General features: G+C 36.6%; 3 protein-coding genes across 5 annotated transcripts; all 3 read right to left on the bottom strand.

Moving 5' to 3' along the window:
* Positions 1-152: 152 nt before the first annotated feature.
* Positions 153-5,142, bottom strand: LOC121250944 (pentatricopeptide repeat-containing protein At4g35850, mitochondrial). 3 transcript variants are annotated; one of them, XM_041150211.1, is made up of 13 exons: positions 4,967-5,142; positions 4,733-4,868; positions 4,440-4,602; positions 3,995-4,060; positions 3,788-3,885; positions 3,570-3,698; positions 3,283-3,472; positions 2,322-2,398; positions 1,612-1,705; positions 1,439-1,504; positions 1,263-1,340; positions 1,023-1,124; positions 153-438 (listed from the first exon to the last, which is right to left on the bottom strand). In XM_041150211.1, the coding sequence occupies exons 1-13, from the start codon at positions 4,992-4,994 to the stop codon at positions 340-342; spliced, it is 1,326 nt and encodes a 441-aa protein (XP_041006145.1). In that variant the 5' UTR covers positions 4,995-5,142; the 3' UTR covers positions 153-339. The 3 variants fall into 3 exon arrangements, with proteins under 3 accessions (XP_041006145.1, XP_041006144.1, XP_041006146.1); XM_041150210.1 differs by having other exon boundaries at positions 3,283-3,492; positions 3,581-3,698; positions 4,967-5,136; XM_041150212.1 differs by having other exon boundaries at positions 3,283-3,492; positions 3,581-3,698; positions 4,733-4,889; positions 4,967-5,111.
* Positions 5,143-6,800: 1,658 nt separating this feature from the next.
* Positions 6,801-7,196, bottom strand: LOC121251251. Its single transcript, XM_041150615.1, has one exon. It carries the CDS (start codon positions 7,194-7,196, stop codon positions 6,801-6,803), a length of 396 nt encoding a protein of 131 aa, XP_041006549.1.
* A 957-nt stretch (positions 7,197-8,153) lies between these two features.
* Positions 8,154-13,700, bottom strand: LOC121250943 (E3 ubiquitin-protein ligase RGLG2-like). Its single transcript, XM_041150209.1, is given in 12 exon segments — positions 8,154-8,499; positions 8,576-8,632; positions 9,352-9,506; positions 9,509-9,528; positions 9,604-9,731; positions 9,847-9,952; positions 10,034-10,113; positions 10,873-10,970; positions 11,123-11,236; positions 11,394-11,534; positions 11,615-11,699; positions 12,609-13,700. Coding segments are annotated over 12 exon segments (1,326 nt in total). The 5' UTR covers positions 12,870-13,700; the 3' UTR covers positions 8,154-8,418.
* Between the last annotated feature and the right edge of the window lie 664 nt (positions 13,701-14,364).

Raw genomic sequence — 14,364 nt, 5'->3', positions numbered from 1 at the left:
GCTACATAATATATAATTTAATTTGAAACATAAATTTTAAAATTTGAATAATCAAGTATTACCATTTAAATAATATAGATGATATACTTTACATACCGACTTGAGAATAGAATAACTCAAGTTTGTCTTTTAAATTTGCAGATAAGAGCATGAAGCTGAGAACACTTTCAGTTTCAGTGAGCATTATGAATCACACATGCCTACCAATTCAACATGAACTTTATTACACAAAAGATTAAGCCAGTACTAATCTTTGAAACCAAATATCCAGCTTCAATACCTAATAATGTTGGGTACAATTAAAAAAAAAAAAATGCAAAATCTTTCCTTATCATCCAACTAAGGTCTTCCGGGTCCGGTTCCAAATCTCACTCGAAGGTTGTCGTAAGTCCGAGAAACCAGTAACAGTCGTGGATCATCTTCTGGTATCTCGCGGTCCTGAAAATGAGAAACAGTTAATGATATGTACATAATACAAATATGTTGAGAGACATTCAGCTATTCGAGGACCAGCAAAGTGCGGCTTAGAAACAATTCCCAGAATTTTCATGCATTCTTGAGACCAATTGGAAAGCCCACCAAAATACTCTACAATGAACAGTTTCGACTTCTGATTTTGCTGTTTTGGAAACAATCCTTAACTTCATTTTACTCGCGTTGGATCTATGAAAAAATGCCTCAGAACGAGCCAAGAAATGATGTCCATGTCCTCTTACAGCTTACTGCAGTCAGTGCTCAAGTGATACATTATACTTACTATCCTAGCCGTCGCATGATTAATGTAACCCAATGTTCCCCTCCAACTCAAACAACAGTTTTTAGCTCGTATGATTTAAAGATTTCAAATCCTTTCCAAACAATATTAAACGCTAATGATTTCCTAATTGACACATCCATGGTCATTTGCAGTCCACCAACCAAGTCTGATTTCTTTGAAAGTCGGGAGTCATATATGCAGTTTAAATAGAAGCAACAAGAAAAATGCACGGTTAAGAAATATACTTTCTAGGCAAGAAACTCACTTTCAAGCCCTTGTAATACGCTTCCACAGCAGGAAGTGAGGGAGTCACTTTGCGAGCTTGCATCAGATCCCATATATAGTTGGCAGTAGTATATCCACCAGTCTGCAAGGAAATATTTAATAGTTCACTTGGAAAACAGACAGCAAAAACCAATATATATCTGATAGTAAGAAAACTAGAGAATATACCGACAGCATAAACAGGGACGAAACCAAGCAATTCAATTAAATATTTGCATACCTTTTCTCCAGACGCTGAGAGGAGGAGATCACTCCCAATTTTTGGGCTCAAGAAGAAGCCCCTGGAATTCATATTTACCTGCATTATAGAATGTACACCAGATCGAGAAATGAAGATCACAACAATGATCTTAATCAGGAACACAATCAAGAAGCTGTACATTAAGTCAATCATACCAGAGCGTCTTGAGCAAGTTGCATTCCCTTGGGAGTATGCCCAACCATGGCTCCCTCCACAAGTGTCTACAACCACACAAATTACAGTAGTTTAACATCCATAGGTTAGTTCAATGGCTTGGATGCAGTATCAACAGCAAAGTGATGTCTTAGGATATTTGTCAAAAACTGACCACATATAGTTCCACTGCCGGAGGCTTCCCTGAATTCATGTAGTCCTCAAAAGTTTTAAGACCGTGATCAATGTCCCCTGAATGTAAATAGCACCTGCATATATATGGTAAATGAAGACAATATAAATACATCTGTAGTGAGATGGCCAAAAAAAAAAGGACCAATAAGATATGACAGACAAGAAGAGTAAAAGAATATTACATCAAGAGCCCCCTCTGCTTCATGTGCACACAGACTATGGGAAAAAAAAAACCGACCACAAAATAAAAACAAAATGGATAGAACATCACATGATATCAAGAGAAAAACCCAGCAATAGAAAAACTATTCCAGAACACAGAGGCATGCACAAATATGAAGATAAGAAAGCTGTCAGAACATAACATAAAAAGTAAAGTCTAGCAGATAGAGATAATATTCCAGACAGAACGCACACACCTGAACCAAAGTATAGAACAAAAGAAAATGAAAAAGCTAGCTTACAAAGATAAAAACCAGTGGAAATGTTAAGGATAAACCCAAAGGAAGCTAAAGAGTGCTAAGAATTGAAACTTAAGCCATAATCTTAATATCTTTTTTTTTTTTAAGTAACGATGAAGATTTTGATATCTATTTACTCATACATGCATATAATCGTTTTCTGCAACTAAGGAAGTCCAAAGCTCATTTTGTAATATTACTTTGAAATTAGTGGTCGAAAACCACTTACCTCATAGTTTGCATTATGATGAAGACATCAGGAGTTTTTCCATTGTTCTTTAGCATTTCCAACAACGCTTCCATCACCTAGCACGATCATTAATAACTACCTTATAGAGCATTCAACAATAAATTTTCTAAAAGCTTAAGTATTAATTGACAAAATAGGAAAAATGAAAATCCATGCTAGGGGCTCAAGTGGTAAGGCCTTGGGCTTGGGGTATGTTCCCCCAGGTCTAAGGTTCAAATCCCCTTGGGGGCAAACAATCTCTAGGGGCCATCGGACTAAGGATTTTCCCCTTGAATTACCAAACGTGCACTTGCGGAAAACTCCTTGCCGAGGGCCTGTGCACCCTCGGAATTAGTCAGGACGTTTTTCTCAGACACCCAGTGCCAATCAAAATAAATAAATAAATCACTAAACTCCGAAATAACAAAGAGAATTTATGGTCAATAAGTAAGGATATCCATATTAGGGTTTCAAACCTACAATGTTTGTTTTGGCTGGAAATGTTTTCTCATGGCTTTCTGTTGCATATTGCATTATTTGAACCATGAGGACAAAATCTTTCAAAAACATGTTAAGGTTTTCTTTTTTGTCTTATGATAAAAGATAAGATATGTATGAAAGGGGAAAAAAAACAAAGCAACAAGAGCGTCAACTAAGCTGATGGTGGAAACAAGTTTTTGGACCATGCCTAGGTAAGAAACATGCCAACTGTGAAGTTTCAGCCTAATTTCACGACTAGATCTTCCTGAGCAAAGATTCCAGTACCAGTGGTAAAGCAACAACTTTCACTAGAATTCAAGGACCAACCATTGTCCATTCATCAATACAACACCATCCACCTTGTCATATTTTAGATTAATATTGTTTGTGTAAGAACAGACGAACAAACAGAGACCCAACGGAGCTCATAGGTTGGCTTAACATCTAAAATCAAGACATAATCAAAGATGTCAGCTAGTACCTCTACATTCCTGAGGTCTGCACAGCCATGAAGTGCAACATGATAAACAGTCAGTTCCCTATTTAAAAAAGTTCCACGCCTGTTAACATATTCGGCAGTGGGTAGATTATACAGCTCTTCTTCTGAAACACCCATCATCAAATTTTCAGCAGTTACACTTGTTGTATCAACTGGTAGAAACTCCTTGGACCTATCAACAAATTCAATGACCTTCCCATAAAAGAATAATATTAGAGATAACTATGCAAAATGAAAGAAAATAGAATGATTACGGCAGAAAAGCATATTTGATAATTACTTTGGTGGCAAAATCATCTGCTACAGGCGTCTTGTTCTTGTGTGCAGCTATAAGTCCCGCATAGCAAAACTTGTTCAACCCAACACCGGCAGCAGTCATATCACGGACAATTGCATACCTGTCACATCAAAGCATGGGCCGTTGTTCAGAACATGTTTATGCTGAAATGCCCCTCAATCAGACAAGTTATGGCAAGAAATAACATACACTCGATCTAAACGGCCTGCTGCTGCACATGCATTGAGTAGACAGACAAAAGTTTGGGCATTAGGCTTCACTTCAGATTTCTTCATTTCTTCCAAAATCTTTTATTCAAGGAGCAAACATTATCAAGGAACAAAATTGGCCGCAATAAGCTGATAGAGGCCTAAAAATGAAATAAGGTGTTGAGTACAAATTAATCCTAAAATCTACCTGGATTGCCTGGTCAGAGTTTTTGCATTTCCCGCATAACGAGATCAAAATGTTGAATAAATTAACCTATAACATACACGAAAACATTCACCGCCATTACAAATAACAAATTGATTAATAACTTACGGATACAAAATCTTCAGACAAAGACATAGAATACAAAGCACAAACACAAACTTTGGATCAACTTAATTACTGGACTAACGGATGTCAAACAGTTGAAACAAATCAATTTTTTTTTTCTCACCTTTAATAGAACATCACAACAATAAATTTCTGCACTAACAGGAAAATAAAAAATAAAACTTACGGAAAATAAAACATCAAATCACGTACACAACCTCAAGTACCCAATTAATCTAAAAGGCATATGTACATACATGCATATACAGATAATTATTAAATCACCGGGATTACAGCAAAGAAGAAAGAAGTGTAAACATACATCAGGAAGCAAACCCATGACTTTCATTTGGTCCTTGAAGTAAAAGCCGTCCTGCAAGCGGGCGCCTTTCATGGTCCCCACTATCAGTGAATGGAACACGTCCCTAGTGGGCTGCACTCCGTCCAGCATCATATCATCGTAAACATCCCTCAACAAGAAATGCCTATCATAAGATTCACAACACGCCCAGAGAGATACAAAACGAAGTCACATGCTATTGAAAAAAAAAAAAAAATTAAGTCTTACAAGAATAAGATGTTTATGGAAATGGGAGGGTGCAAAAAAAAGGTGACCTTCTTTGGGCAGTGAGGGAGCCGACAACGGTGTTGTACTCGGAAACATTATTTGCGTAGTTTCGCTTGGCGTATTCTTCTGTGGACGCCGCGAAGTACCGACGTCCCAGCTCTCGAGCCACTGACCTATGCTGCCCTGAAAAGAGAAAGTCTTATTCTATGAAAATCTTAAAAATAAAAAAAATAATAATTAAAAATTGGAGAAACTCGAGATAGGGAAACGCGGTTGAGTACCAGTGATAGATCGGAAGAGGAGCTTCATTCTGAGAAAAATGGATCACAGTGTCTCTCAATTTCTCAATCGGGGTTTCTGATTGTCCCTGTAAAACCCTTCGCTCCGGGATTGTTTCCCACTAAGCGGTTGGGTTTAAGCCCTCCATTTTTCTAGGCTGGGCTACGCATTCAGGCCCAATAATTAGGATCTGTTGGACCTCATGTCATTAGCGTAATTGTTCTGGATCAGGCAATCATTGGGCCCTCTTATCTCTGTTTCTCTCTCCTCAACGTTAGATAATGGGCGGAGATCTCGAGTCTTGACCCAATTTTAATTTCATCCCAAGATCGATTCATGGGAAGTTGATTTGATCTTATCATTTCTAATAAACTTTAGGTCAAAGATTTTGTATTGTGATCACTATATGTAAAAATACATTTTGTAATGGATATTCAGCTGTTAATAAGTGAGTTCATCGCGAGTGCACTTGTCGAGAAACTCTTTATAGATGCTGTGTACTCTCGAGATTAGTCGAAATAAGGAAAAATTATTAAACACATCAATTTCACGTCCAAAAGTTGCACTCCCCCACAAAAATAAAGAAACATTAGAGTAAGTGAGTGAATCCCACATGAATTCACCTATAAAAGGCTAAGTGTACCTTCATTGATGATCTAAAGTATTTCTCATCTCATATCATCTCATCATTATAATTTTTTCAAATTTTCACATAAAATATAATAAATAATTCAACTTTTATTCTACTATTCACAAACAATCTCAACCTATCTCAACTCATCTCTGAATCCAAACTACTCATTGGGCTATGTTTGGGCACTTAGATGAAATTGATTTCAAAACTTTTCATAATTTTTTGTCAAATATCATTTAAATACGAAACATTTTTTAAATTTTAAATTTACAACTTTTTCATATATCATTATCTAATCATTGATTCATTATAACTTTTTCAAACTTCTAAACAAAATATAAAAAATAATACAACTTTTTTTAAATTTTAAAACAAAAATCATATTAAAGGATTATTTTTAAACAATATTTTAATTTTATAATACTTTTAATCAATTTTTTCTCTCTTCTTTTCAAAATCTAATAAAATATTTTAACTCAAATTATTTTATTACTATTTACAAATTATTTTATTACTATTCACGAAATTATATCTTGTCATTGTTACCTGAGTACGCCACTGCAATAAATTGGTTCAGCTTTCAGGCTTCCAGCCCCACTTTCATGACAAAACGGTATTGATTTAGATAGCTACCAGCCATTTGCTGGCAACACTCGGTAACACCTGCCACAAGTGTATTTTTTACACCCTTTCGTTTATTGTGCATTTGGGAATTTCATTTTCCGTTTCTGGAGGAAAAAATATATATATATGTATATATATATATTATTATTATTATTACTGCTTGATTCCGATCATTTTTCTTTCTCTGTGTTCCACACCGATTGCATATGGCATTTACAAAACCGCGTTCAAACACTGTAGATTAATGTCACCAACAGGAATTGTATTTATGGTATAGACAAATTTACCATAAGATGTTGTGTAACTTTCATTTTCCCCAACATTGAAGAAGGTTTTTTTTTCAAGTCTGCAATGTTGGAAAAGTGCAAAGACGGTGTGGTGTGCAGATGCAATACCCAACACTTGTATCAACCACTTTTGTCTCAGGAGGTATTTGGAAAGGAAGAGATATTGTCTAATAAATAGCAAGAAACATAAACCCAGAAAGCAAGAGCATTCTAAGCTTACGCACGTACATATGAGCCTAAAATACATTACAGGCGGAGCAAATTATATGATGACCATGACATGAAAACCAGTTAAGCAAGTACTCTTGGAAGAGAGTAGCTAGAGGACAAGCCATTAAGGTCGTTATCCTTCTTGAGGCACTTCAATGAGGAAGGATTGACTTGAATGAACAGGTAGTTTCCTGCAAAGAGATCACCAAAATGAGCCCGACTCTCCTTAAATCTCCTCGCCACCTTTGCCCAAGACCATGACACTCTGACTGCAGATAGCAGTCTAACTTTCCTCCTCAACAACCTTCTCAAGCTTGGAACCTTGAGCCTCAATCTCCTCCTTATGGACACCCTTTTGAACCTGTACCAACCTCTCGATCTCATAACCACTCTGTCTCTTTCTTCATCATGATCACCAAACCCAACATCGTGTCCAAGTCTTTGGTAAGGGAACTTGGCAGTCAAAGACATGGCCATCTTTTCTCAGAATAGAAACAAAGGCAACAACAAAGAAAACTCTGGGAAGAAGATATGCAGGGACTCGAGTGGTTGGTTTTCTTGAGTAATAACATTACAGATGCGGGGGTTGGTTTTCAGAAGCTGTTGGGGACATTAAATGATGATGGGTGGCTGGGTAAGTTGGTGAAGATGACTATCAATATGCTTTGTTTACTTCTGATTTGATGACAAAGGATGTGACAATTGAACAACCTCTAAACTTCGTGTATACGTTCAGTATTGTCGAAGTAAATACATGCGTGCTCAGTGCTCATTCTCTAACAATGGAGGACCAAAAAAAAAACAATACCAATCGAATTATTAATAGACAGACATCTTGTTTACTTCTTCAGTACATTAATAATCTTAAAGAGATCAGAAGACGACACAAGGTTTAATTACACCAACTGTTGACTAGTGGGCAGGAACAGGATGACATGGGTCAAGGGTCCAATAAAGTTTATATAAACCCATCAGATTTCCATAGTCAACCAGTTCGATGGATCACTGGATCTTGATATATTTCAGGAACAGCTGCAACAAACCGAGCTGACTCTACAGAAGCCGTCAACTTTATATGCATTTATCAACGGACAACGGCATGTGGGAATTCATTCTGATCGTGAAAATACACAATCCATTATCTTCAAATTAAAGAAAGCAGGCCACCAAGGCACCAATGAAACGGTATCGTTTAAGAAATGTAGAATTTTATGGCTTAAAATAAGTCCCCACTATACTTGGAACTTGCAAGAGATGTTTGGACCTTTGCCGTGGATAAGAATCTGACGGCAATAGGAGAGACATTCGCTCGATGGTTTGAAGCCCACGTAGAACCCATGTTTTGAAAATTTGTCACATTGAATCGGGAAAAAGACATCATAAGAGAATCCTAAACAAGACGAGGAGGATACACACAAAGAAAACTAGCAAGTCTCACCAGCAAAACATCATTTATAATAATAACTGACAAGATTTCTCTGCCAACAGGCTGTTTCATATGCGCAGCAAATACAGACCTGATGTGGCCAAACTACAACTACAAACTTGCATATCCATCGTTCTAAACTGTAAACGTAAAATCTGAATAGAGTAATTACAGGGGTTAATGAAATCAACTTCCATGCAAGATTCACAAGAACCTAACTACAAATAATTTTAATCAAGCGAATTGGAAAATTCCAAATGAGAAAGAATGTTGCTAGTAGAGTTTTATTCTGGTCTGAATTGGGCTCCTACATATTGGGCATGACTGGAGGTCTCTTCCACATTCGCAACACGTCTGCCATATAAAGATATGAGAATGTTGATAACTTCCTTAAATATTGATTAAATCTTAAATAAAGAAGAAAATCTACCTGATGCCCACAGCCAAAGGCCATGTCCTTGGAATTACTGAGGCATATGGGGCAAAGCTGTCCAAAACCATGCAAAATGTCAATCCCAACTTGAAACCTCCAGATCTAAATTGTTGTTATAATGAATTATGTCACCTTTAATTGGACCACAATTTTCCATGACCAAAACAATTGAAACGGCAAGCAAGCAAGCCAAGCAGCGATAGACTAAGTTCAAATGCTCCACTAGAATATGATAAGCCGTTTCTAAACAAAATGGTAGTTTTCAACGAACAGGAGTATTGCTTATGACTTATGAGTACGACACTATTTTCATTTATAACAGTGTTTCCCCATCATAGAGGAATGGCTGACCTGGCAATGTCATCAATTTTTAACTTGGTCTTGTATTGACTCAATAGCTTTCTTATGTGTTTGGGGTAAAGAACTTCCAGTATCAAGTGAATGTATATCATAAACTGTACACCATGTAGTCTCGAACAGCAGCAGTAAATCCATCTAAATCCCTTAAGAAGCCTGATAAGCTAGTTCCAGATGAGACAATTTTTGCTCTAAACTAATACAAGTACTGCCACACATTTTTTTAATCACACAGATTTCCTGTTAATTACATGCTAGACAAACTAAATCGTAGAAGAAGCACCAAGAGTTCTTTCTCTGTTCATAATTAACTTAAGAAATGGCATTCTTCTTCCCTCTTTTTTTAACAGCAGCTTGTCATAAGAGAAATTACGAATGACGAAAAATAATGCATACCGTTTTAAAAGCCTAATTACCTGGTTATCATAGGTGGAACTACTAGCCGGTGGAGCTGAGCTGACAGGCCTGCTGTCTGCATGATAATGAGGGACACTGGAACTTGAAGGATGAGAAGGTTTCAAGCTGCTGGAAGATGCTGCGCCATAGAGAGGCGGGGGCAGGGGAACCCTTTGGGAGAAAAGCCCTTCCTACCACTATTCCACAAGTAAAAAGAAATGTGAAAAAAAGGAATTGAAAAGGCGTCAAAATAGAGAGAATAATTGATTTACCCCAGTATGTTAAGCTCTATAGTTGCCTTGTACTGGGAAGGAATTTCCATCAAGGCTGCAACAGCAAATTCTGCCTCCTTTCGGGGTGGAGCCACATTCTTCGACATTATTTCCGTAAAATTCACAAACTGAAGAAGAAAAATAACAAAATAACATTTTCAATCAAAGCCTTTTCCAATAATGACACAGGAAAGGGAGAAAACACTGGAAAATTGGAACTTCCAAATGTCTGCCAGAACTTACTTGAAAATTGTCAAAGTCCCTAGAAGGGATATTGTCATCAAATTTCTTCATCATATCCCAAGGTCCATCTCCAACTCCAACTAATACAATTGACAAAGGGAACTTGCTGTACCCAAATAAACATATCAGACAAAAAACCATGGGACAAACAAAAAATATTGGAGTAAACAAATTAGTCCATACTCACCTTGCTTTAACAATGGCATCAACAGTATTCTGCTCCTGCGGGCTTAGCTTGCCATGCTCAGTATCAACACTTCTAGTTACCTGAGGCAACCATCGCTTTAATGAGATCACTTCAACTATATAGAGCAATATAACGAAATCACCAACCCCCTCACCTCTCCTTCCCAACCCCAAGTGGGGAAAACCCGAAAATAAATGATTGATTATGAACATCCAGTAAGTGATACAGAGCAAGCTTAACTGTAGCATTCACAATAGCAAGAACTATTGTAGCTTTTTCTGTAAGAGTATTATATATTTTCAATACAGATTACAGTCTGGTGTACTCAATACTTCATCCATCCAATACCTAGGCCTATGTCAAAAAACCAGACTACAGAGATGGTAAGGTTAGGTAGGTGGCAATATGGCCACCAACTTAAGAGGTGCATAAATGCCAAAATTCCAGAGTGGCTGGTTCCTCTGCATATGTTTGTAAAGCTACCATATAATGCCCAAACAATGTGTTATAAGCGAGGAAATTACCTAATCACTATAATTTGAAATCATAAATGAAACTTGCCGTATATTGATCTTTCAATTGACATTTTTGCAGATCTTGCCATATAACTAGTCTCATACTCGTAGACTCAGTTCAACTATTTTAGCTTGATTTCAATTTAAAAGTTGCAATTGTGATGACAAACTAATTCTGCCAATGAAAAAAAAAATGACAAACTAATTCTTTATTCTTTTCAGGACGAAGGCCATTTCCCATTGTACAAAATTGTGGTATGAGTAACATGTCTACCTCTGATCAGCTTGCTCAACAAAAGTTATATCTAGTTGGAGGCAGAATACCTGTCCATCTGCAATTATTAATAAAACATGGTACTGGCCACCACTCTCCTCCACGATGGTCATAGCCATCTCAATTATTGGTGCAAATGAAGTTGGTCCTGCAACAAGTAACAGTTGCATAAAGAGTAAAAACCGAGTTTGTAGATATAAGAAGTATCTCAAACTAGAACAACACATTGGTGAAGTAAAAAAAATTTTTATCAGTAAATAAGAATTTTATTAAAACAGTTTGATGAAGTAAAATTCAAACCTGCAAGTCGTAAGTCGGGGGCGATTTCCTTATAGCAACTCAACACTTCCTCAAAGCCATTACAAAATCTCTCATCTGAATAGAAACTGAAGACATCTTTATCGTGTGTTGATGCTGCCAAGGCATGAATGTGGTGCTTATCACTCCCATATCTCAGTGGTGCAATTATAATTAGAACAATCATAATGGAAACATAATAATTAATAATAATTAATGATAATAATAATAACAATTATAAAACAAATGAACTAGCTGATTCAAATGAAAATACCATCTCCAAATCCAAAACATGGAATCAAGTTGTCCTCATCAAATACGGCCAGGGTTTTCCCTATAATGGATATTGCTTGTTCATAGGGGTTTAGACCATCTCCTATGTGATGCAAACTCCGCCTGTTAAATGACTTTGCACCTATTCACGAAATGAAGTTCAGCACGCTCAACAAGAAGAACTGGCATATTTATAGCATTAGATTAGAAACGAGACTTAACCTGTCCACTCGTTGCTCTTTGTGAAATCAATACCAACAATAAGATTGGAAGACTCAAGGCCAGCACGTGCAAGAGCTTCAGTCACCTGCAAGGAAACGTTGTGTTCACCTTGTTGTTACAGTAACCAAGTGTTCAGAGGCAATGTCATTCAAACATGCATCACTTACAGGTAAGTCTTATAAAGACCTATATAATATCATCATTATGTTGTCTGTGATGTAACAAATCAGCATCAAGTGACCATATTAAATTTGAACATCTTTTTTCTTTTTTTGATAAGTTATTAAATTTGAACATCTTTCTGTAACATTATCAATAAGTGATTCTTCTGCCTTAGACTATTAGTCCGACCTTAGGAATTCGGCATTCCACCACAAATCCAATTACTTGCATATCTAAATGAAAGCGGTAAGGTATTAAACAAGATTACAATGTTTTCCACAGATGAAGCATTTTCTAGAACGTCTTTGATGCCATAAAGTCAAGCTCAAAACCTACCAGAACAGTGAAAACAGAGACCAGCCCAAGGAGGTATAAGATTACTGAGGTCCCAAAACTTTATAGTGACATCAAAGGCATGCAGGAGGATTTTCCTCAAAAATGAGGTATTTCTTTTCTTTTAATTTTTTGCAAAACGCTCAAAAAAATGAGGCTACCACTCCATACAGCATTAGGATACATAACACGGCTTCATGCTTTATAAATTAAAAATCAACTAATCAGAGCTTGTATCCATAGAACAATTTCTGCGTGACATTGAGCATATCCTAATATTATTAAATACCATAAATCCATCTCAATAGGACTAACAAATATTATATTGTTTTGGAAGGGTAAAGTACTAAAGAACAGACCTGAAAAACAAAGTTGAAGAATAAAATAAAACGGAATAACAAATCTAGTATATGCCCCAGCCCCTTTCTGTACCCGTTTTGCATGTGACCTCTCATTCCAAAAATACAAAATAAAAAGGTGATAATTCATGGTGATGTACCTGCTCCAATGAATTGTAATTATCGGCGATTCTCAAAAACTTAGTCTCCAGATTACTTCTATTATCAGAGGCCTGACCGCCACCATAGTCTTGTGAGCCATATTCTTGTGAAGGATGATAGTACTGCTGCGACGAATATGATTGTTGGGGCGAATAGCTCTGACTCTCGTACGGGAATTGATATCCACTCCGTGGAGAAGAATTCGAACGGAGAGATGAAGCTTGCCTCCAACTTCCCTCTTTTGAACTCCAACCTCCCATCAACTTAATTCCCTACAGAAATTCCCCGAGAGTTCTCAACAATGCAAGACACCAAGACAACCGAAACAATCAAAATCAAGTACGATAAGACACCCAAATTGTTTAACAAGACCTACTTCTGTCGTTCACAATGCAAGGCACCCAATCAACTAAACCAACCTATATGAACACCTACAGAACAACCACCACAAACACCAAAAAAATCCTTCTGTAAACCACGCTAAAAGCTTTTAAGGTGGATAAAGCGCGACCTGGGTGACCCGTTCAGAGGTGGAGATTCCACGAAAATTCTAGGTTTCTTGTTAACCAAACAAAGAGAACCGCGGCTTCTATCTATTACTTGTTCAAGAAAAGCGCCCTATCAACGCCTTGAAAAAAGAACGTCTTCCGTAAGCTTTCTAAAAAAATCTCCTAGTCGGCAGATAATGATTGCCAAATGGCTTCAGAAACATTCAACATACGTCAGACAGCACATTGATGGAATTATTCGGTTATTACATTTTCTTTTTAGAATTATTCAATTATTACATATGCATGCCAATGATGATTCAATTTAATTGAAAAAAACAACAATTTAAGGAAATTAATAGAAATAAAAAAACCAGTAACGAATAAGATTGCAAAATTTTACTCGAAAACAACCTAAACATTCTTCGCTCCAATAAGATTACATGGCAATATATTTTATTCAAAATTGAAAAACCGCCATATTTACAGGCGATTTAGCTGAACCGACGAAATATTTCGGCGAAAACAGTAAGAAATAAACCACATTGATAGAGATTTAAAATAAGGCTTCAAACTTCGAATACTACTCTAAAACCTATCGGAAACCCTATTTTTACATTGGCTGTAGAGATTTTAGAGAACACCTCGATGCGAAGAGGAAGAGATCAGCCCCTGAAGCATTGTGTTGGAGTTCGAACGTTAATTTGTACGTGACATAAAGCTAGAATGGCGGATCTGATACCTAATGATCTTTGTCAATAAAGAAACAGCAAACACCTGGAAAAAGTTGTAAAGCTTTTGAATTTTGAATTTTGAATCGACAATTGGTTTCCCCCCGGGGCTCTGTTCAAGCGTGATCGCGCATGGAACTTTCCCCGCTGATGCCGCTGCTATTACATAAAGCTGTTCGTATTCTTTTTCAATGTCTTTTTTTTTTTTTTTTTTTTTTTTTTTTTTTTTTTTTTTGTTCTGAACGGGATTTCGTGTGCGGTTCTTGGGGCAGTGGAGAGTGGGAGGCAAATGCATATGCGCATCTCATGGCGGAGTGGCTTAGATCATGGCTTGTTGGAACAAATATCGTGACTGTGGATGCAGACTATTACTTCAATCTATAATTTTAGGTACAATGTTATATCATTATTATTTTATTTTATCGAATTATTTTTTAAATTTCAAAATTTTTATCATATTAATTACTCACGCGTTAATCTATATAATTATGCATATAACATTATAAATATAAATAACATTTTATTTTTATTTTCGG

The sequence above is a fragment of the Juglans microcarpa x Juglans regia genome, chromosome 2D (genome assembly GCF_004785595.1).
Source record: "Juglans microcarpa x Juglans regia isolate MS1-56 chromosome 2D, Jm3101_v1.0, whole genome shotgun sequence".
NCBI lineage: Eukaryota > Viridiplantae > Streptophyta > Magnoliopsida > Fagales > Juglandaceae > Juglans > Juglans microcarpa x Juglans regia.
The sequence above is the reverse complement of the archived record's forward strand: the minus strand, read 5'-3'. Positions and strand labels throughout refer to the sequence as shown.

What these genes read in the sequence shown, in the direction of transcription:
- LOC121250944 (XM_041150210.1), bottom strand. Translation starts at nt 4,994, where the DNA reads ATGAAGCTCCTCTTCCGATCTATCACTG. An exon ending in TCCCTCACTGCCCAAAGAAG is followed by an intron (nt 4,603 to 4,732) that starts GTCACCTTTTTT and finishes ATCTTATGATAG; the next exon opens with GCATTTCTTGTTGAGGGATG. An exon ending in AACTTGCTCAAGACGCTCTG is followed by an intron (nt 1,341 to 1,438) that starts GTATGATTGACT and finishes TCTATAATGCAG; the next exon opens with GTAAATATGAATTCCAGGGG.
- LOC121251251 (XM_041150615.1), bottom strand. Translation starts at nt 7,196, where the DNA reads ATGGCCATGTCTTTGACTGCCAAGTTCCCTTACCAAAGACTTGGACAC.